Consider the following 20990-nt stretch of genomic DNA (forward strand, 5'->3'; position numbering starts at 1 on the left):
CGAGACCACGGGAGCGTGTGAGCACACCAACCGATTGACTGGGGAGGCTCTCCTTCCACGTGGCCATTGGCAGTGCACACACTGTGTGTGTGCCCCGTACACGGGCCACACACACACTGTGTGTGTGCCCCGTACACGGGCCACCAGTAAACTGGCATGCAGTAAATAGCTGTGTGTTTACTATACAGTCACAGACACAGGGCCACCCTCTCCAAAGCCACAGACTTGCATTTCATCTTGAAATCTCCACGCCTTTAGCACATGTAGCCCTGGCGACACCATTGGGGAAAACACTGCCGATGCTCTCCCAGGCTCTACAGACAGAAACCAGGGGCCAGACATGGGTTCAAGATTCCTTGTGTGACCCGGGGCTACTCTTGACACCTTACTGGTTCCCTTCAGCTGCCCTGGACTACAAAATGGAGAAGCCACTAACACCATATCTGTAACTCCAGGCCAGGCACAGAGGTCCGTGAACTTGACATTTTCTTGTCATCTCCATTTTAGAGACTGGTAAACTGAGGTCTAGGTAGGCAGAACTGATTTTCCTTAAGTCGTCTTCCTGGTCAACCAAATGTCCCCAGCCTCAAGCAAACAAACAGCAGCCCAGACACTATGCTCTATAGACACTGTCGCGAGTCTCAGAGATCTGCGTCCCTTCAATCTTCCTATGTGCCAGCATCATCCCTGATTAAAGAGAACCCTGGTGTTTACGCAGTGCCAGGAAGGGGAGACAGGCAGTTAGCTATTCCAGGCCTATCCAGGCAGAGTGACTCTCGAGAGCTCACTGCCCCTGGATGTGACAGCATAATGCTTTATCACCATGTGGCGCTAGGCTGATGATTTCGCCTCTCCGTGCCTCAGTTGTTCCTTCTGTAAAACGGAAAGAATGGCACTATCCCCCCCAGAGGGAGGTGGTGTGATTATCTAGAACAATCCATGCAAAGCATCGAGAACCCAGGTCGGTGCACAGTAAAGGTCTGTTTGTATGTGTTCACGTCGCCTTCATCTTTCTGGTGGCAAACTGGAGGGAGAAGCTGCTGGCATGGTTCAGGCCCATCACTGGCCCCTTGGTGGCCCTAGCAGAAAGCTCTCTGATTGTCCTCTTGTGTTTGTTTTGAGACAGGCTGTTATCCTGCGCCCTGTTGCTGGCCTCAAGCTCATTATGTGGCTTAGTCTGTCTAGTCTCTGACTTTTGACCTTCCTGCCTCATCTGCTGAAGGCTGGAACGACAGCTGCCATCCCCACTCTGAGCCTTTATCAACGTGTCCCTGTGTGTGGCTGGGGATGTGGCTCAGTTAGCGGAGTGTTTACTTAGTACCCATGGAGTCCTGGGCTTGGTCCTCGGGACCACATAACCTGGCGATGATAACACAGGGGCGGAGGCAGGAGGGTCGGGAGATCTAGGTCATCCTTGGCTATGTACCAAGTTCAAGGCCAGCCTGAGTTACATGAAATCCCATCTAAAAAAAAAAAAAACCCAAACCTGACTGAACCCCAAAGCTGCTTTGTTAGCTCACTGAGCCCTCTCTTCAGTCTGGGGATGAATAGTATGAATTATCCCATTGACAAATGAGGAAAGTGAGGACCAGAGAGACTGAGCAACTCTACTGAGGCAGCACAGCACTGGGCAGGACCCCAGGTCCTCCAACAGCACCTCAATGGCAAGAGGCTACGTGTTCCCCAGCCTACCAACCCCAGGCAACAAAGTGTTTGCTCCTACTGAGCTAGAACCAACTGGCCCTATGAAGCTAATCATTTAAGAGTCTGATGCTTCACTTTCCCCGTTTTAGAGCAGGGGTTGTAAATCAGGGACTGCGGTACCCCACCTCACAGGGTTGTTGTGACATCAGTGAGCTAACTCACGGAAAACCTGGCACACACAGTCGAATATGGTGTCATCCCAGCACTTGGGAGGCTAAGCCAGGAGATCTTGAGTTTGAGGGCTGCCTGGGCTACAAAATGAGTTCTGGGCCAGTCTCAAAATCAAGAAAGCAATCGAGGGAAAAGAAAAAAAAAAAAAAAAAAGCTGGAGGGGCATGGGAAGGACCGGTTATTAGGTTGGGTTGTGTGTGAGTTACAGATTTTTCTCATTTAACGGAGGGAATCTGTCTTAGTTTCTATAAGGATGAAAGCAGCCAGTTATCCACATATCCTCAAATTCCAACCTCCAAGGAGAGGACACGGAGCAACATGGCGGGGCCCTGAGCTGGCTTTCTGGGGCTGTAAATTAGTCATGAGAACGACAGTGATCAGAGGGTCGTGAGAAGATTGGGACGCTGGCGGTGAAACTTTAGGACAAAGATCGATAGATCTGATGTGGGAGAGGTGGCATTAGTGTTTGTATACAGTCTTAGATCTCAGCCCTCATAGAGTTAATTACAGCGATTTTCTGGACGAGGTCTGGCTTTTGGGCAGGGCAGCTGTCCTACAGATGGTGACCACCAGGGGGAGCAGCTGGCCTGGTGCTGGCCTGGTGGTGCCTTGGTGAGTGGGTGGACCACACCCTCCAAGAGAAGGGGCTGGCCGGGAACAGCTAGGATATCCCCCATCCCCCAGTGGCTTCTCCTCCTAGCCCTCCCATCTGCAGTCTGCAGAGCCATCTGGTCTCCACCCTGGGGACATCCTTCCCACTCTCCCTAACTGGGGTTGAGTGGGGACTCTGATGAGGGGGTTGGTTGGGAGTGCTTAGGGTGGCAGGCTTGGCAGCCCCGCCCCCTCAAAGGCCATTCAATTTCTTTCCTGGGCCTTTTCTTCCGATGGCCCCTGACCTCCTCCTTCCTACCCTTCTGCTGGGCACATCCCAGGCCACAGAAAGTGAGACCAGCGTGGGAGGACACACAGAAAGTACTGGAAACTTGAAACGGGGCAGGGAGGTGAGAGTTACAGACAGACCAGGCAGAAGGACCAGGACAGACAGGCAGGCAGACAGACAGACAGACAGACAGACAGACACACACACACACACACACACACACACACACACACACACACCCCAGAGATCTACAGGCCAAACCAGAGAGACAAAGACAGAAAGACAGAGATCGCAGAGTGTGGGAAAGAGAATAATAGAAAGATAGGGAGAGAAAGATACTGATAGAAAATCCACACTCCAGATACTGGAAGAGGGGCACAGGCTGGAGGAGGGAACAAGGTCAGCCAGCCACAGGACAGCATGGCCAGCAGCAGGATGGAGGGGCATCCCACAGAGATGTAGTGGTTCAGGTCTGGCAGGGTGGAGCCAGGGGGAGCCTGGGCTGGGGCAGGGGCATGGGAGGGGCAGGCATTCTGTTGTTCCTGTTGGCCTGGACTGGGGCAGGAGTGTCCTGGAGTCCCCCCAAGGGAAAGTGTCCTCCACGCTGCTCCTGCTCCAAGGAGAGCACCCTGTGTGAGGGCTCCCCCGAGCTGCCTGAGAGCTTCTCCACCACGCTCCTGTCACTGTGAGTGCCAGGCCCTGTGTGGGCCGAAAGGGAGGGAGGAGACCTGAGACTCCGGGATTTGGGGTGGGGTGCCGAGGTCTCTCAGAATCTTGGACACCAAAAGAATTCTGGGCTGTCTGAAAGATTTGGAAAGGTGCAGGTTGGGGGAGTCCCCAAGGCAAGGGGGAGCAGTGACATCAGTGAAAGAACCATATCAGGGGTTGGATGCTGCCAGGGACCTTAGCCACTTGTGTGGGGGGAAATAGGAGACACCCCCAGGCCAACATGGCAGGCCAGGGCCTATAGAGCAGCCAAGACCTCTGATTTGAGAGAGGAGAATCAGAATAGTTTTCTGCTCACTAATCTCTGCCCATGTCCCCAGCTCTCTCGTCAGGATGGGGGTCTCCCGGCTGAAGGCTGGAAGCTTTTTAAAGATGCCGTCACTGCACTTGCTGTGAGTGTGTTCTGGTTGGGCTCACAACACACTGTTTAAGAGAACGGGTTTTCTTGCCTGGAGGGGGGCGGGTGGTTGTTGTGTGCACGCACACTTGCACTTGTGTGTGCATGCATGTGCATATGTGTGTGGTATGTGTGTGCATGCATGTGCATATGTGTGTGGTATGTGTGTGTGCATGCATGTGGATGTGGGTGTATACGCATGTGTGGGGTGTGTGCATATGTGTATATACGCATTTGTGAGTTGGGGGTGTGCTCATGCACGTGTGTGCACATGTATGTTCGCACACATGCGTGCATGGTGCCTTTCAGACACCTGTGAGGACATGTGTACATTGTGTGTATTTATGGGGGCGCCTGTGTCCGTTCAGATAGCCCCATGCTTGCATGTGTGCCTTGGGGTTGGATGGGAGCCGAGCACAGCCATAGATACAAGTCTTCAACTCTGACAGCACTGTCCCACCCTCCCTATAGCCTCTTCACGTCCAATACCTTCTCTGTAATTGAGGGTGATGCCTTCATCGGCCTGTCCTACCTGCAGTACCTGTGAGTACAGCCCAAGGTTGGGGAAGGTGGGCTCGGAGGCGTGGGTGAGCCTCTCTGTGACTCCCAGAGGAAGGGAGGTGGTTTGCAGACGGAGGCATCTGGACAATGGCAGACTCCTAGGAGGAAGTCTGCAGTGTGGGCAGCTCAGGTCAGAAGTGAATCTCACCTCTATGTATTTCAAGAGTTGCAAAGGAAGCTGGGGGCTGGTGCCTCAGGCCTGTAGTCCCAGCTTTTTAGGAAATTGAGGCAGGAGGATGGTTAATTCAAGGCCTGGGCCCTGTCTCATAAGAAATAAGAAATAACAAACTAAAAGACTAGAAGTATATCTCAGGAGAAGGTGCTTGCCCGACATGTTTGAGACACCAGTGTCAGTTCTATAGCCCGGAAAAACCAAGCGTCAACAAAGAGCCTAGAGAGCCAGACTCTATTGTCCTGATGCAGGGGGACTCCAGAAGGGGGTATACAGAGAGGTCAGGAGCAGGAAACATGTCAAATTACAGGGTCACAGCTTGAAGCTATGCATGACCATGTGACAGTGGGGGATGTCAGGGTTGGATAGGATGGCAGAGGGGATGACTCTAGGGCAAGGTTGCAGTGCTGCTGGTGGCCTGGTGACGCTGCTGTGGATGATGGTCTGTAGGGGGTGTTACTGATGGAAGAGAAATGGTGGTTATATTGCTACTGATGGACTGTGAGGGACGTCGACCAAAATGGCTGCCACAATAGTGTTGGTGTTATTGGGACTAAGTGTTGGTGTTATTGGGGACTATCTACAAGGTGTATAGGGCTTGTGTTTGTGAAGATTACCAGTGTAGAGGTATGTGCTTATGTTATGGTATATGTTGACAGTGGTCATGGCTATGGGTGGAATATGGTTAGGGGTTTTCTAGGTTTGTGTTTGGGGGGCCCTTTTCTATTTGTTTGTGGTGTTTGTTTTGTGGTGCTGGGTCTTGGGCAAGCTAGGAAAGTAGTTCCATATCCCTCACTGGGGGATTCTAGGCAGGGGCTCCACCACTGAGCCACACCCCCAGCCCCTCACTGGGGCTCTACCACTGAACCAATCATATGTGTAGCCCCTCACTGTGGGATTCAAGGTGAGCACTCTATCTCTGAGACATACCTCAGCCCAGGTGGCATGCTTCTAAAAATATTTTTCAATTGCATTTATTTTTGGTGTGGTGTCACAATGCACGTGCCCAGGTATAGAAGTCAGGATCATCAGCAGCCGTAGATTCTTTCCTTCTACCACACGGGTCCCAGGAATCAAACCTGGGGCAAACTGCTTCTACCTGCCGAGCTGTGCCCAGATGTTAGTTTTGGTGATGTTGTTGGCTCTGTGCCTACCAAGCATGACCGAATTCCTGCTGTGGGTCTCCATGAACACCATGGCCGTACCAGTGGTCCTGGTGGATGTTGTGAATGTTGGTGATGATGGTGATGCTGTCGGTCCCCGAGGAGGTTTGTAACAGTGGTGGCAGTGTTGGTGTGTGGTTCTGGTCATGAAGGTGTGATATTGGGGACACTGTCTGTGTTGGCGGTGTGGGGGTTGGTAGTATGTGTTGATGGGCAGAGATGACGGCACGGTGCCGGGGTTAAGGGCATTGTTGGTACTGAGCTCAACAATGAAGAGAGGTGCACATGTTGGGGATGCCAGCAGTAGTGTTGACTTTACCTGGGCCCACTGGGGCCTGGGTGGTGGTGGTGGTGGTGGTGGTGGTGGTGGTGGTGGTGGTGGTGATGGCAGTCATGTCTATGATAAGCTTGACGATGACCAGACAGCCAAGTCCTTTGGCTACTGTGAGAGCAGCGGCAGTGAAGAGTGGGGGGTCCTTATGGTCACACAGGTGAGAGAGGAGAAACCAGCCTTGCAGTGGCTTCCTAAGACCTCCCCTTACCCCACCCTCTCCCCACAGCTTCATTGAGGACAACAAGATCGGCTCCATCTCTAAGAACGCCCTGAGGGGACTCCGCTCACTGACCCACCTGTGTGTATCTGCACAGTCCAGACCTCCACTGTAGGCAGCCCGACCCACCCTCAAGGCCATAGCGTCTTCTGGCCCTGGCTGACACTCTTTCCTCTCCCCGCTCCATCAGAAGCCTGGCCAACAACCACCTTGAGGCTCTACCCAGATTCCTGTTCCAAGGCTTGGAGACTCTGACTCATGTGTGAGTTCAGCCTCCCTCAGGCGTGGCGGGAGGCCTGGGAATGCTTTTGGAGGGGAGAGATCTGGGCCTTCTTGGGTAGCTCGTGGGACTGTACTCTGCTGTCATCCGAGAGAGCCATCCTCAACCCTCAGAGGACTCTGCCTCCAAACCACAGAAACTGGGTCACAGCTTTCCTCCTGGCTTCTCACCCCAGGGACCTCCGTGGTAACCCGTTCCAGTGTGACTGCCGAGTACTTTGGTTGCTACAGTGGATGCCTATGGTGAATGCCAGTGTGGGCACGGGGGCCTGTGCGGGCCCCTCTGCACTTGCTCAAATACAACTGAATCACCTCGACCCTAAGAAGTTCAAGTGTAAAGCCACAGGTGAAGGCTTCCTGCCCTCCCCGACTCCCAGGGGTGGGAGGGACAACAGGCCCTTAGATGGATGGTGGAGGTTGTTACAAGGCTGAGGAAGATAACCTCCTGTGCCTCAGTTTCTTCATTGGTAAAGCAATGATCCCAGATCTGTGGGAGGGGTCAACACTGGGCAGGATGGTTTTTTCTTTTTGACAGGATCTCAATTCGAAGACAAGGCTGGCACTGAACTGGTGATCCCCCTGCCTCCTCCACCTTGTCCTGGAATTGCAAGCATGAGAGACCACACTTGGTCTCTGCATGGCTTTTGATGCCAGTCCTGGGACACGAGGCTATTGTGTTGTTGTTGTGGTTGCTGTTATTTTTGTTATAGGTATGTGCGTGTGTCTGTGTGGGGGTGTGTGCATGCAAGTGCAGCTGCCTCAAAGGCCAGAGGTGTTGGATCTCTGAGAATTGCAGCTACAGACACTTGTAAACTGTTCTGACTGGGTCCTGGGAGCTGAACCCGTTTTCTGTAAGAACTGTAAGTGCTCCTAATCGGGAGCCTTCTCTCCATCCCAGCGCTCGTGGGTTGTTACTTTTGTTCTGTTTTCTGAGACAGTGTTTCACTCTGTAGTCCAGGCTGGCCTCAACACTTGCAGCAATCCTCTGGTCTCAGCCTCCCAGTGTAGGGGTGGCAGATGTACACCGTCACTCTGTTACAAGAGGCTGTAAGCATCCCATGTTCAGAATCCCTTCTTAGCACCCTGGAGCTTGCCTTCCTTTTGCCTTTCCACACATACATAAGAGTATATTGGGATGCTTTTCTGAATGCTGGGCCATGTGGTAGGACTGCACTGACTCAGATGGCCCTGGGTCTTGCCCTCCCTGAGACTCCTGTTCAGGAAATGTCAGGGAACCCAAATGGTCCAGAAATGATCTCTCCAAAATGGGGAGGTGTAGGCAGAGGGTGGGGTGGGGTAGGAATTAGAAGTTAGGCAGGTGAAGCATCGGGTCAGAACTGGAGAAGGCATAGCATCCAAGGAAGACCAGAGCTGGGACTAGGGAAGCAAGGAAGGGGTTAAACAGCAAGTAACACTTTTTATTTAAAGTGTGTGTGTGTGTGTTGAGTATAAGTGGGAGCTGGTTCTCTCCTTCCATCACATGGGTTCTGGGACTGAACTCAGCTCCATCATATCAGACTTGGTGGCAGGTGCTCCTACTCACCGAGCCATCTCAGCAGCTCAGGAAGGGGTGGGATTTAAAGGAAATTTTTAAAAAGACTGTACGGCATGGTGGTTTGTGCTTGTAATCCTGCACTAGAAGGGCTGAGGCTGGAGGATTGTGAACTTGAGGCCAGTTTGAGCTACATAGCAAAGTCTGAGAGAGAGGGAGAGAGGGAGAGAGGAAAAGAGGAAAAGAGGGAGAGAGGGAGAAAGAGAGAGAGAGAGGGAGAGAGGGAGAGGGAGAGAGAAACAGAGACAGAGACAGAGAGAGGGGAGATGAGATTTCTTTTGTGTGAATGTCCCTGGTGGTGATGCATACCTCTAATCCCAGCACTCAGGAAGACAGAGGCAGAGGGATCTCTGCGTTCAAGCCAAGCCTGGTCTACAGAGTGAGTTCCGGGACAGCCAGGCTATGCAAAGAAACACTGTCCCACCCCTCCCCCACAAAAGAATTTTCTGGGCTAGTAAGTTGGTTCAGTAGGCAAGAGCACTTGCTACCAAGCTCGATGACCTGGGTTCAATCCCCAGAACCCATAGGATGGAAGGAAAGGACCGGCCCCCATACATGTGCCCTCTGACCACATGTGCGTCATGCATGCAACCCCACACATGAACACAAAAGGGATGAGCTGTCTGCATGGGTCGGGGTAGCCCCTATTTGATGCCTTTGTTTTTACTGTTCAAGCCCAGGTTGTGACATCTTCCTGTGCTTTGGGTGCAGTAAAAAGGAGGTGAGAGAGGCTAGGTCGAGGACATTATGTTCACACAATGAGGTGAACATCACACTTCGTGTCTGTTGTGAACTTGATCATATCTTGGCAGTGTGTGAGTAGGAGTGCTGGAACATTCTACCTAGGTTGCCCGATGATCTTCTCCCTGATTTATGGAAAAAGTGGTGTGTGTGTTTGTTTGTTTGTGTGTGTGTGTGTGTGTGTGTGTGTGTGTGTGCATGAGAGAGAGACAGAGAGACAGACATTAGGAATTAAATTAAGAGAATTCCATATGCTAGGTAAGCATTCTACCACTGAGCCACGCCCCCAGCTCCTCACTGGGGGATTCTAGACAGGGACTCTACCACTGAGCCACGCCCCCAGCTCCTCACTGGGGGATTCTAGGCAGGGGCTCTACCACTGAGCCACGCCCCCAGCCCCTCACTGGGGGATCCTAGGCGGGGGCTCTACCACTGAGCTGCATACATCTCCAACCTCTTTTTGCTTTCTCATTTTATATAAGGTCTCTATTGAGTTGCTCAGACTCCCCTGACTCCTGTATCCCAGGCAGGCCTTTAACCTTCAATTCTCAGGCCTCATTCTCTTGAGTGGCTGGGTTGGCAGGCTTGTCTTCTATGCCCCAGCTCCAGTTGGGGAGAATGAAGGTTGTTGGTAACTGGCTGCCTGGACCACTTATCCTCACGTTCTCATGGTAACAGAGTGTAGCTCACATCAATGCTATTGTAAAGTTAGTTGAGTAACTAAACATGTCATTTGTTTTGTGTTTTTGAGACAGGGTCACACTGTGTAGCCCGGGCTGACCAGGAACCAGAGATCCTCCTGCCTCAGCTTCCCAAAGCCGTGATCACAAGCACGTGCCACAACATCTAACTGAAACAGTTTCCCAGGGACGATTTGATGATGCCACCCGGCATTTGGAAAGAAAGATGTTTGAGTTTCTGAGACTTAACACATCTATAGGGGGAAAGGTTCTGTTCCATAGGTCCTCATGTGAACACTATGGATTCTTTTTTCAACGACGTGCTAACCAAAGCATTGAGGTCTCCTGCCCACCCCTAGGCACCCCTGACTCTCTTGCTGCCCCTAGAACTCTCCTGGCTCCAGACTGTTGGGGAGTCGGCACTGAGCGTGGAGTCCTTCTCCTATCAGGGGGAACCTCACATGGTCCTGGCACAGCCCTTCGCTGGCCGTTGCCTGATCCTGGTGTGGGACTACAGCCTGCAGCGCTTCAGGTCTGAGGAAGAGCTGTCCGGTGAGCTTTGCTCCTGTCCTGGCCTCTTCCCTCCTATTCTCAGACTGCTCCTGAGCCTGACAGTGTCCCACTCTTCTTTACAGCGCCCTCAGTGGTGTCCTGCAAACCTCTGGTGCTGGGCCCACGCCTCTTCATACTGGCTGCTCGCCTATGGGGAGGCTCACAGCTGTGGTCACGGTCCAGCCCCGACCTGCGTCTGACCCCTGTGCAAGTCCTAGCCCCTCAACGGCTGCTGCGACCCAATGATGCCGAGCTCCTGTGGCTGGATGGGCAGCCCTGCTTCGTGGTGGCTGATGCTTCCAAGGCTGGCAGCACCACGCTGCTGTGTCGTGATGGGCCGGGCTTCTACCCACGCCAGAGCCTGCACGCCTGGCACCGCGACACCGATGCAGAGGCCCTGGAGCTGGACGGCCGACCGCACCTGTTGCTTGCTTCCGCCTCCCAGAGGCCTGTGCTCTTTCACTGGTTTGGTGGCCGATTCGAGAGGCGCACAGACATCCCAGAGGCAGAGGACGTCTATGCCACAAAACACTTTCAGGCGGGAGGAGACGTGTTCCTGTGCCTGACTCGATACATTGGGGACTCCATGGTGAGCCTGGGGGCAGACAGTAGCAGCCAGATTAGATCCCAGCAGCTGAACCCTCATTTGGCAGGGGGCTGGACCACTGTTTCAGCACGTCCCCTCATTGGTGAATTCCAGGAATGCGTTCTACCATTGAGCCTCACCCACAACTAATCCATGATGAATTCTAAGCAGCAAGCCCCACTAAGCCACGCCCCCAGCCGCTTTCTAGTGAGTTCCAGGCTTAGGCACAGCAGCTGAGCCACTGGTGAATTCTAAGCTTGCCTGCTAAACTATAGCCCGTGGCTTTATGAGGCAGAGACTCAGCTAGGATCTTTTTTTGTTTTTTTTCCGGACCGAATCCAGGGCCTTGCGCTTGCTAGGCAAGCGCTCGACCACTGAGCTAAATCCCCAACCCCCAGCTAGGATCTTAATATATAGTCCAGGCTGGCTTCAATCTCATAATTCTCCTGCCCCAGCCCTGTGCTGGCACAACAGGACCGTGCCCACATGACCTGCTCCAAGATTCTGAATTTACTCTGCTAAGCTTGGCCCTGTCTCTCTAGAACATTCCAGGATGACGGTTAACTCCATCCACACCCTTACTGTTGGGACAGGTTGAGTTGGTGTTAGGTTCTGATCGCCTTCAGGATTATCTTTTCCAAGTCCCCACCCCACACCCCACACCTCAACTATTCAAGGGGTCTCCAGGAGGGAGCAACGGAGATTAGAACGGGAATCGGGGATCAGGCTGGAGAAGGTGGAAGCTGGTCAGGGTATGACCAGAACAGTTGGGATAAACATATAACGTATGACAAGTAAGATTGGCAGACCATTGCTGGGCAGTCTGTGTGGCATGTGAGGCAGAGAGAAAAGTCTAGAACAATGCCCCTGTTCCGAGCAGACAAATGTTATCTGTAAGTTATGAAAGATGCTGGGCATAGTGTTGGTGTCACAGAGGCCCAGAGGCTGTCATCTCAGTACCAGGGAGGCTGAGGTAGAAAGCAGTCCGTGGCTAGCAAGACTCTCAAAAAGGGGGAGGGATTACGGGTAAATGGAGAACCTACAGGATCCTGTTAAATGACAGGCCAGTTAGCGTCTCATGACCCAGGGTCTAACTAGCTTCCAAATCCTGCAGGTCATGCGCTGGGACGGCTCCATGTTCCGTCTGCTGCAGCAACTTCCATCTCGAGGCTCCCATGTCTTCCAGCCACTACTAATTGCCAGCGACCAGTTGGCCATTCTGGGCAGCGACTTCGCCTTCAGCCAAGTCTTCCGCTTTGAGCCCGATAAAGGGATCCTGGAGCCACTACAGGAGCTGGGCCCACCGGCCTTGGTGGCCCCCCGAGCCTTTGGCCAAGTCACTGTAGCAGGAAGACGCTTTTTATTCGCAGCGTGCTTCAAGGGGCCCACGCAGATCTACCAGCACCATGAGTTGGATCTCAGTGCCTGAGGCTGGGAAAGACCCTGGAAGTGGCTATGGGACTGGCAAGGGCATTCTGGGACATCTGGGTAACCTCTCTGGGCTGGCCTCCTGGATGTCACAGACAGTCCTGGGTGATACAGACCACAAGCCAAGTGCATCAGCCTGAGTTAGGCTTAGTCCACTTTTCGGAGGATCTGTACCTAAGGGGCAAGTGGGAGGTCTCTTTACTCCCAACTATGTTTAGGGCCCCTCCAGTCTGAAGCCACATTTGGGCTGAGGACAGATGCTCCCATGCACAACATCTTGGGAGTTCCTCCTGGAACACAACTTGGAGCTGGGATACAGAAACTAAAAGGGCAATCTGCTGAGCTCCAAGAGGTTTGGACACCCCGCCCTCAACGTCCCCTTGGTCCTGCTGCATATAAAGAACCGAGAGAGAGCATTAGTTCCACTCAAACCCTATCTGGCCATTGGTTTCGTGGAGTATGCGTCTCTGTGACGTCACAGTTGCTGGGCAGTTTCTTGGCCTGGTACTCTGCTGCCTGTGCGCATGCCTGGTACTTTGCTGCCCGTGCGCATGTCTATTTCCGAAGACTGATTGCTTTTACACGTGTGCAGTAAAAGTGAAGCAGCGAAGATGAAGTCTAGAGGCGTCACAGAGAGCACTGGGTACCTTTTTCCAGAATGTGACAGGGGCAAGAACAGGGAGTGTATGAATTCAATAAATGCCCCGCGCACCCAACCTGCCCGCTCTGTGGTCTCAAGGCGGGAGCCTCTTGTTGAGTGGCAGGTGAAAACCCTGGATGGGATCTTGGGCAGGAATTTTGGTTTGAAAGGTTTTAGGCATTTTCTGTGATTGCACTTAGATTCTGGAGGCTCTGATGGATACTGAGGAGCCTCAAGAGAGCTGGGGGTCAGTGGAGGATCTCACAGTGTGGCCACTGCTGGACTATCGGCGGTGTTCTGAGAAATTACAGGTCTCACAGGTGAATGGAAGGGTCTCATGATAAAGTGGGGTCATCTCAACTGCAGGGGTGGGGACAGCTAAATATCGGGGTGGCCCCAATATGGTGTGATGACCCCACGGTGTAGTTTTTCGCAATGTCACCCAGTGTCCCTACACTGCGTGAGATTAGGGCTCTTTTTCACTCCCGCAAGTGTCCCTCGTTTGCCACTAGAACTTAAGTGGCACAGGAGGCTGCCCATGGAGGGAAAGGGCAAATCTCATGCCCACCATAAGGCCATGACGTGCAGGTCTAAGCATGATTCAGCCATCAGCTCCTGCTCATTAACCTGCCCCATCGAGGCCCCAAGGTCCACCCCAGCATCTGCTCACCTCCTCGCTGCCGGCAGCCACACTCCAAGCTCCACACAGAGTCTCTGGCTCGCCTGAGCATGACGTAAAATCATTTTATATTAACAACTGAACAAAGAACCTGCTACCATGAGATGAGGCTCGGGGAAGGCAGTGTCAGGAGAGGAGGAGCCCAGACATCTTGGAGTTCAAGCCCATCTCCAGAGACAGGACCTGCACTTTTTTAACTGATCCATCCTCAGCAGTTGTGAGCAGAGCCTGGTAGAGGGAATGGAGTCAGTTTGCAAGCATCTCCCCTTTCCTTCTCCCTGACTCAGGCACGCTCCCACTCCAGCTTCCACTAGTGACCATTACCCCCACGTGTCACCCCCAATCATCCTGTGTCATACCTGGTGTGATGAGGGGTGGCCCATCTCCTGGACGGTGGCTAAGGAAATAAACGGAATAATATGTAAATAAATCCTCTCCTATTTATCCTCTCTCTCAGGGGCTAAAGGAGTCTCGGGTTGCCCAGACAGTTTCTTGGTTGATTTCCCACTGTACGTTTATGCAAAGCTAAGTGTACCAGTAAGGACCACAGCTTTCTCGGGATGATTTGCCATGGATAAGCCCAGGAGACACCGGGGCAGAGCACCCAGGCCTGAGCACTTTGCACAAGGCTTAGCCTTATTTATTTATTTATTTATTTATTTATTTATTTATTTATTTATTTATTTATTTATTTTGGAGCTGAGGACCTAACCCAGGGCCTTTCGCTTGCTAGGCAAGCGTTCTATCACTGAGCTAAATCCCCAACCCACAGCTTAGCCTTTTTTTGAGCATGCCCAGAACCCATCTCACCTGGGTTTCTGGCTGAACTTGCATTTGCACTTGCCACCTGTTGGAAAGAGGCGTGGTCAGGGGAAAGAACAGGAAACCCCTTCCCTGCTCACTCCCTCCCAGAGCTCCCAAGTACTCACTCATGAGAACTATAATGCCCAGGGCACAGAGAATCCCTGCACAGATGAGCCCGCCGACTCGGAGGCTGTGCCAATCTGAGAGGGAGACAAAGGGGACCTCAAAGGTAGCCCAATTCCTTCCCCTATCTCCCAACTCACTTGACAGCAGTAAAACAGAAAAGCAAAACCCAGCCCCACTGTGCAACTATTGCAGTTCATATCCAAGCGAACAAGATATCACGTGTCCACCCAGGGGCAGAGAAGCCATCTGAGGGAAAGGATCAGTATGGAGGATAGGAAGTCAAGAGGCTGGGTCTTTAGAACGAGTGGTCAGGCAAGGGCTCTCTGAGGAGATCCGCAGGAAGGCAGAGCTGGCCCTGAAGGCATGGAAGAAAATGGTGCAGGATGAAGGAGTAGTAGATGCTAAAATCCTGAGCTGAAACAGGCGTGAGGACCAATAGAGAAAGAGAGGGGACGGGCAAGGGGCAGCTCCTGATGGAAGCTGGAGGATTGGGGTATAGAATTCCCTTTCTTCTCTGGGAAGATTTTCATGTCTAGCTTTCTGGTGGTTGATCTGAAACTAACGTCTCCTGTGGACTGGACTCAGGTCGTGTCTGTGCCTGTCTTGTATTTCTCCTCAAAGCTGATAACTTTCACCTACCTGGGAGCTCAGTGCCGACTCAAACCCTCTCCTATCCTCACCCCTGGGTCACTGTGAACTGTCAGTCATCCTCCCGTGGGACCCTTGGCACAAATACTGTGCAAGACGGGAAAGAAGTGAAGAGAAGACTCCGTTCTTACCATAGTAGAAAGGGCTATCTTTATCTGCAAAGAGAAAAAACACATACATGAATCTAAGACAGTAGGGGACTTGGGAAAGTGGGGTGGAGGATGGGCTCTGGCTCACCTTCAGGGTCATTGGCATCCAAAGTAGGCAGGCCTGTGGGGACAAAAAGTAAAGGTTATGACTAAGGTGGCTTTAGCAGAGCCCTCAGCAGGATCCATGGAGGTTCATTGCCTGTGAGAAATGCTCTGTGGGGGAACAGCCCCACCTCACAGTGCACAGGATCTAACCTCTGGCTAGTCCTACCTGGACATGCACCTTCATGGAGATATGGGCTCCCACCCCTATCTCTGAAACACTGCACTGGAAACAGTGTTTCTAGCCTCCGGGCTGGGCCACGCCTCCCGCAGGAGAAGCCTTGCTTTTCAAGGCAGCAGATGGCTCCTGTTCCAGTGTCTGTTTCTTTCACAGGAGCGCTGCTCACAAAATGCCTTGCTGGCCCCACCACAGCTACGCCCCACAGGTATTGTGTCTTCTGACCTCTCCCCCTTTGAAATGACTCAGTCAGCCAGTTGAATGCAGGTCCACGTCCCTTTCCAAACAGAAGGCTACTTGGGCCCAAAAATGGTAAAGTAAAAAGTGGTCTAAATGGGTGGGGGGCTCTGGAGAGAGGTGACTCTGTGGTTAAGAGCAACGACTGCTCTTGCAGAGGACCCAGGTTCAGTTCCCAGCAACCACATGATGGTTCACAACCATCTGTAACTCCACTTCCAGGGGATCTGACGCCCCCTTCTGGCCTCCACAGTTACCAAGCACAGACTTGCAGGCAAAACAATCATACACATAAAGAATTTGAAAAGAAAAAAAGGTGGCTTGCTCCTAAGGAACCACACCCAAAGTTACCCTCTGGCAGCCACATGCATAAGCATGCACACACATGCAAAGCTGCACACACAAGAACACACACAGTCATACACACACGAAGAAGAGGTTAAGGAAGGAGAAAAGCATGGCAAGAGCAAGGAGGAAGAGCTCAATTCTGGCTGAAAGCTCATCTGGCTTCATTCCGGGTCTGAGTTCTGCTAAAGGGAGGAAAACAATGCTTAGTTATACTCAGGCACACATGCTTGGGGCCAGCTCCACCCAGGCCTCGGTGATCGCTGTTCAAACATTAACTCATTTAAGCCTCACAAAGCCCCTATGACTAGGTGACATTCTTCTCTGTGTTTCACAGATGGGGAAACAGAGGCACGAGGTACTCAGGTTACCTGTTATGTCACCGCTAGCCTCTCAGTTGCTTGTGGGACGGCAGCGTGGGGAGGCCATGACACATAGCACAACAGTACTACAGAGAGAGAGAGAGAGAGAGAGAGAGAGAGAGAGAGAGAGAGAGAGAGAGAGAGGAGAGATGAGAGATAGGAGACAGAACGAGAGACTGAGAGACTGAGAGAGTGAGAGAGCGAGAGAGAGAGAAAGCGAGAGAGCAAGAGAGTGAGAATTTGAGAGAGAGAGAGAGAGAGAGAGAGAGAGGAGAGAGAGAGCAAGAGAGTGAGAATTCAAACGAGAGAGCAAGGGGAGGGAGGGAGGGAGGGGGGAGGGAGAGAGAGAGAGAGAGAGAGAGAGAGAGAGAGAGAGCGCTTGTCTCTGCCCAGCTGAGAGGCCCTGGGAAAGGGCATTTTGGGGCCAGACACTCACCTGCTAGAAGGACCAACAGGCTCAGAGCAAACTCTTGCATGTCAGCGTTGACCTGAGGAGTCCAGAGAACAGGCCAACCTTAGCAGGGCACCCAGGATGTAAAGCTTTGTACTTCTGTCCCACCTGCTGCTTGCTCTCCGGGAGCACAGCCCAGGGTACACACAGGAAGGCTGGCGGTGAACCTGAAGCTCACTGGCTGGGAGATAAGAAGCCTCAAAGTCAAGTGGGGGTTGGGTGAGCACTCAGGCTCCATGAAGGAAGAGGTCCTGTGTGCCATGTTCCTGGCAGTGATATTAGGCTTACTGTGAATAGATTTTTCCCTGAAGAGAGGAGGTAGAACAGTGCTTTGCTATGTCCAGGCTAGCCTTGAATTTGCCATCCCCCTGCCTCAGCTGTCCAAGAGCTAGGATTATAGGTGGGCACCATCAAATCCTGCTTATTAGCCCCATCTTACAGATGGGAAAACTGAGGCTCTGAGACATGAAAGTTGATGTCCAGGATGACTTAGTCCAGAGAACAGGATTTAAACAATGCCTCTTTCCCAACTAGCTGTTCCTAACTCAGAAAGAACTGTGAAGGGCCTCGGGGTGTTTTGGGGAAGAGGGTGCCAGGAGCCAGGTGGCAAGAGGCCCGGGTTCTGGGAGTGGCTCCCACAGACAGCTTGGAGCCTGCCCGGCTCTGCCCACACACTGCAGGCTTCTAGCTGAGGCCTGAGCTGACTCCCTGGGCTGCTGGGTGCGGGTGCGTGTAACAGGGAAATAGTGTCAGGCTGATGGGATAGATACAGAGAGTCCTGGATGTGGCCTTATCTCCATCTTCTGTCCTACCCCTGGGTCTGTCCCTTGAGACCCCACTGAGCCCTCTCTGCAGTCCCACTGAGAGCTCTCTGCATGCCCCACTGAGCATTCTCTGAGTCCCAGCTCATGTCCAGTCTTTGCCCCCACACCACAGCCCTCACCCTGCTCAGCCTGTGCTCACTCCCCATCCCAGCCCTGCTGGCAGCAAACACTACAGGTTCCCCAGCGAGGCTCACTCCACATAGAGCCCCTTTCCATACAGCCTGAGCCGCGACCTGCTGTCTTTCCATCACCCTGGAGGGCTGTAGTAAAAGTCCTGCTGTCTGTGGACCTCCCGTGCTTGCCTCACTCAACTGTCCTGAGCTCATGGGCACATGCATGTGCCAGTTCGTGTACACACACACACACACACACACACACACACACACACACACACACACACTCTTAATCTCCTAGCCCTTGGAGAGCTGAGGCAGGGGGATGGCAAATTCAAGGTCAGCCTGGACATAGCAAAACACTGTTCTACCTCCTCTCTTCAAGGAAAAATCTGTTCACAGTAAGCCTACTATCACTGCCAGGAACATGGCACACAGGATCTGTTCCTTCATGGAGCCTGAGTGGCAAATCCTAACACTTGTCCCCACTGCCCATTTGCTGGACACTGTCCAGTGACTTTATAGTGACTCCTCTCTTTAATCCCCAGCAACCCCAAGGTCACCCTTCAGAACTAACCCTTTTCACTCATACCAAAGCACACACTTAGAAGGGAAAATGGAGCCACCAGCCACCTATGGTGCAGGGGAGTTCCACATGCTCACACAGACACCTCCATTTCCCTGGGGCAGATCCCAGAGGCTGAGAAATCCTTCAGCTTCTTCATTAATCTAAATCAGTGCAGGCTTAACTCAAGCTACTAGGGAAGCTGAGGCAGAAGAAATTCTACTTCAAAGTCAACCTGGGATACAGGCTAAGTGCAAGGCCAGACTGAACAATTTAGTGAGATATTGTCACAAAAGAAAAAGTTTAAAAAAAAAAAAAAAGGAGATGCAGCTCAGTGGTAGAGCCCCTGCTTAGAATCCCCCAGTAAGGGGCTGGGGGCGTGGCTCAGTGGTAGAGCCCCTGCCTAGAATCCCCCAGTGAGGGACTAGCGATGGAGTCTTGCTTAGCCTGCTCTTCAGGCCCTGAACACACACACACTCTCTCTCTCTCTCTCTCTCTCTCTCTCTCTCTCTCTCTCTCTCTCTCTGTCACACACACACACACACACATACACACACACACACACACACGAATGCACCCATGTGTGCACACCCTGGACCCATTAGTTTAAATTAGACATATTTCTTGTCATTGATTTGGGAACTATTTCTCAGATGTCTGGGGCCCCAGCAAGCTTTGGAGAACTCAAGTGGTGGTTAGGGGCACAGGCTATGGATTTCTGTGCTCTGAGGCTGGCTGCCTCCTGATTCTGTCACCCATGCATATAAAACACCAGCCTTGACAGAGGGCTCCTGCTGAGTGCCCCACCTGTGCAGCCATTTTTCTCAATCGGAGCCGACTCCCTCGTACTGTCCTTATCCCACACGGCCCTCACCTGGCAATTCATCCTAATGCTGCATGCTCTGTCAGCATGGCTGCTGGGTCTCACCTCTACACTTCTCCCTCCAGACTCCTCCAAGGCCTCCAAAGGACCACATTACCACAAAACCTTCCAAAATTTGGGAACCTGGACAAGGGCAGGGGAAGACAGATGGTTCATCTGCAGCCCTTCCTTCCTTCCTCTGCCGTCTGGACCCTGTCATCCCTAGGGCTGGGAGGGGGGCCGGAAACAGCCCTCTCTCCTCACTGTCCTACCCTGCTGGTGCTGTGCTCTGAAGAGAGCCTGCCTGCTTCTGAGTGAACCATAGTGGGAGGCAACGCAGAGGGAACCAGCCTTGCCTGGGACATTAAGCAGCCTCATGCACTTCCTGCCTGCGCTAGGCAGAGGGCAGTTGCTGTCTCCTGCCCTCTGTGTCCTCCCCTCCTCCAGGACGGTGGATGGTCATGTCTGCAGGGGTACGATGCATACACCCTTGTTATCTGAGTCCCCATCTCCTAACCAAGTCCCACTTTCCTAGAGCAGACATCTTCTCTCTCCTGGTGCTCATTTATTCTCCGTGTGCCCCAATAACTGGCCACCCAACACACCTCCATCTGTTTCCTCCCCCAGTGCATTTAAATTACTGTTCATGTACTCAATTACCCCTAGATACCGTCCCTACTCTCACCCCCTGAGAAACCCTCAATCATGATATTATGGTATAATCACTTCCTGTCCACCCCGGCACCCCCACTCTGTTCAGATGTCTCAGGTAAACCCAGACTTCTCAGACCTGTCCCCAGGGTTTCCTGATTCCACTGGGTGGGTCACTCCAGTTGTCTAGTCCAGTCTCACAGAGGTGAGCCATTAGGGACAATCAGCTGACGGGGAGGGTAGTTCTCCCATCCCCATCAAAGAATCTGTAAGCTGGAAGGTTTTAGGGGTCTTTAACTCCAGTTTCTGTGTAGCAGGTACAGTCAGAAGAGAGTCAGGGAGAGTTGGGGAGCAGAGGCAAAGGGACCCCCAGGGCTCTGGGTGAAGGAGACCCCAGGGCTGCTCACCTGAGTAGCTCAACAGGCTTCGAGGTTCCGGGAGAAAGCAGAGTATGGACTCCCAAGCCAGGGCAGCCTTTATCCACACCGCCACGCCCTGAGCAAACCTGGGCAGGCAGGCACAAGTCAGGTCTCCCTGAGGCGAGGGACGCCCCCACTCCATTCCTCCCTTAAAGAGACAGTTCAACCCGGTCTCCAGCTGTAGTAGCCTCAGGTGAAGTGAAAGGGGAATCAGGGCGGGCTGGAGATTGGCATCTTAAAGGAGGGAAGACGGTATATCTGGTCTCCTGAACATCAAAGGAGACCTGGAATGGGGACGATTCTGGGGTCCTTAAGGACAGGCCCTCTTTCTGGAGTGATGTGGGAGAAAGCTTGGAGCATCCATGTAACACTTCTCTGATAAGCAGAGGTAGGGGTGTGGCCTTTTCTTTGAGACAAGGTGCCACTACGCAGCTCTGGCTGGCCTAGGAGCTCACATTGTAGACCAGCCTGGACTTGATCTTACTGATTTCCACCCATCTCTGTCTCCCCAGGCTGGGATTAAAGACACAGAGCACCAGTTGTGGTTGTTTGGGGATGGGCCTGGTGGCATTTATAGGGAACTAAAGCCCACTTTCCATCCTGCATCCCTTGTTGGCAGGAGGTTTGGTATGACCAAAGTTGTAATAGGAAACACTCAAGTGGTCGGTAGAAGTGGGGGTTTCTGGTTCTTG

At 52.6% G+C, this 20990-nt stretch overlaps 2 protein-coding genes across 5 annotated transcripts; one reads left to right on the forward strand and one right to left on the reverse strand.

Moving 5' to 3' along the window:
* Window positions 1–2588: 2588 nt before the first annotated feature.
* Lgi4 (leucine-rich repeat LGI family, member 4) lies at window positions 2589–13892 on the forward strand. 2 transcript variants are annotated; one of them, NM_199499.1, is made up of 9 exons: window positions 3062–3440; window positions 3802–3873; window positions 4350–4421; window positions 6335–6406; window positions 6516–6587; window positions 6781–6950; window positions 9965–10129; window positions 10213–10718; window positions 11830–12859. In NM_199499.1, exons 1-9 carry the CDS (start codon window positions 3271–3273, stop codon window positions 12142–12144), a joined length of 1614 nt encoding a protein of 537 aa, NP_955793.1. In that variant the 5' UTR covers window positions 3062–3270; the 3' UTR covers window positions 12145–12859. The 2 variants fall into 2 exon arrangements, with proteins under 2 accessions (XP_087425226.1, NP_955793.1); XM_087569100.1 differs by lacking the exon at window positions 6335–6406 and having other exon boundaries at window positions 2589–3440; window positions 11830–13892.
* On the reverse strand, window positions 13514–20332 carry Fxyd3 (FXYD domain-containing ion transport regulator 3). 3 transcript variants are annotated; one of them, XM_087581151.1, is made up of 8 exons: window positions 20287–20332; window positions 16850–17041; window positions 15278–15310; window positions 15172–15195; window positions 14392–14466; window positions 14273–14309; window positions 13822–13859; window positions 13514–13690 (listed from the first exon to the last, which is right to left on the reverse strand). In XM_087581151.1, the coding sequence occupies exons 2-8, from the start codon at window positions 16887–16889 to the stop codon at window positions 13671–13673; spliced, it is 267 nt and encodes an 88-aa protein (XP_087437277.1). In that variant the 5' UTR covers window positions 16890–17041; window positions 20287–20332; the 3' UTR covers window positions 13514–13670. The 3 variants fall into 3 exon arrangements, with proteins under 3 accessions (XP_087437277.1, XP_087437209.1, NP_758528.1); XM_087581083.1 differs by having other exon boundaries at window positions 16850–17045; NM_172317.2 differs by having other exon boundaries at window positions 16850–16901; window positions 20287–20303.
* Between the last annotated feature and the right edge of the window lie 658 nt (window positions 20333–20990).

This window comes from Rattus norvegicus, chromosome 1 (assembly GCF_021556685.1).
Source record: "Rattus norvegicus strain SHRSP/BbbUtx chromosome 1, alternate assembly SHRSP_T2T, whole genome shotgun sequence".
Lineage (NCBI taxonomy): Eukaryota > Metazoa > Chordata > Mammalia > Rodentia > Muridae > Rattus > Rattus norvegicus.

Coding starts and splice junctions, on each gene's coding strand:
- Lgi4 (NM_199499.1), top strand. CDS start 3,271: ATGGGAGGGGCAGGCATTCTGTTGTTCCTGTTGGCCTGGACTGGGGCA. Junction 6,407..6,515: donor CTCCGCTCACTGACCCACCT/GTGTGTATCTGC, acceptor CCGCTCCATCAG/AAGCCTGGCCAACAACCACC. Junction 6,588..6,780: donor TTGGAGACTCTGACTCATGT/GTGAGTTCAGCC, acceptor TTCTCACCCCAG/GGACCTCCGTGGTAACCCGT.
- Fxyd3 (XM_087581151.1), bottom strand. CDS start 16,889: ATGCAAGAGTTTGCTCTGAGCCTGTTGGTCCTTCTAGCAG. Junction 15,311..16,849: donor CCTGTTGGTCCTTCTAGCAG/GTGAGTGTCTGG, acceptor TTGTCCCCACAG/GCCTGCCTACTTTGGATGCC. Junction 13,860..14,272: donor AAGTTCAGCCAGAAACCCAG/GTGAGATGGGTT, acceptor TTATTTCCTTAG/CCACCGTCCAGGAGATGGGC.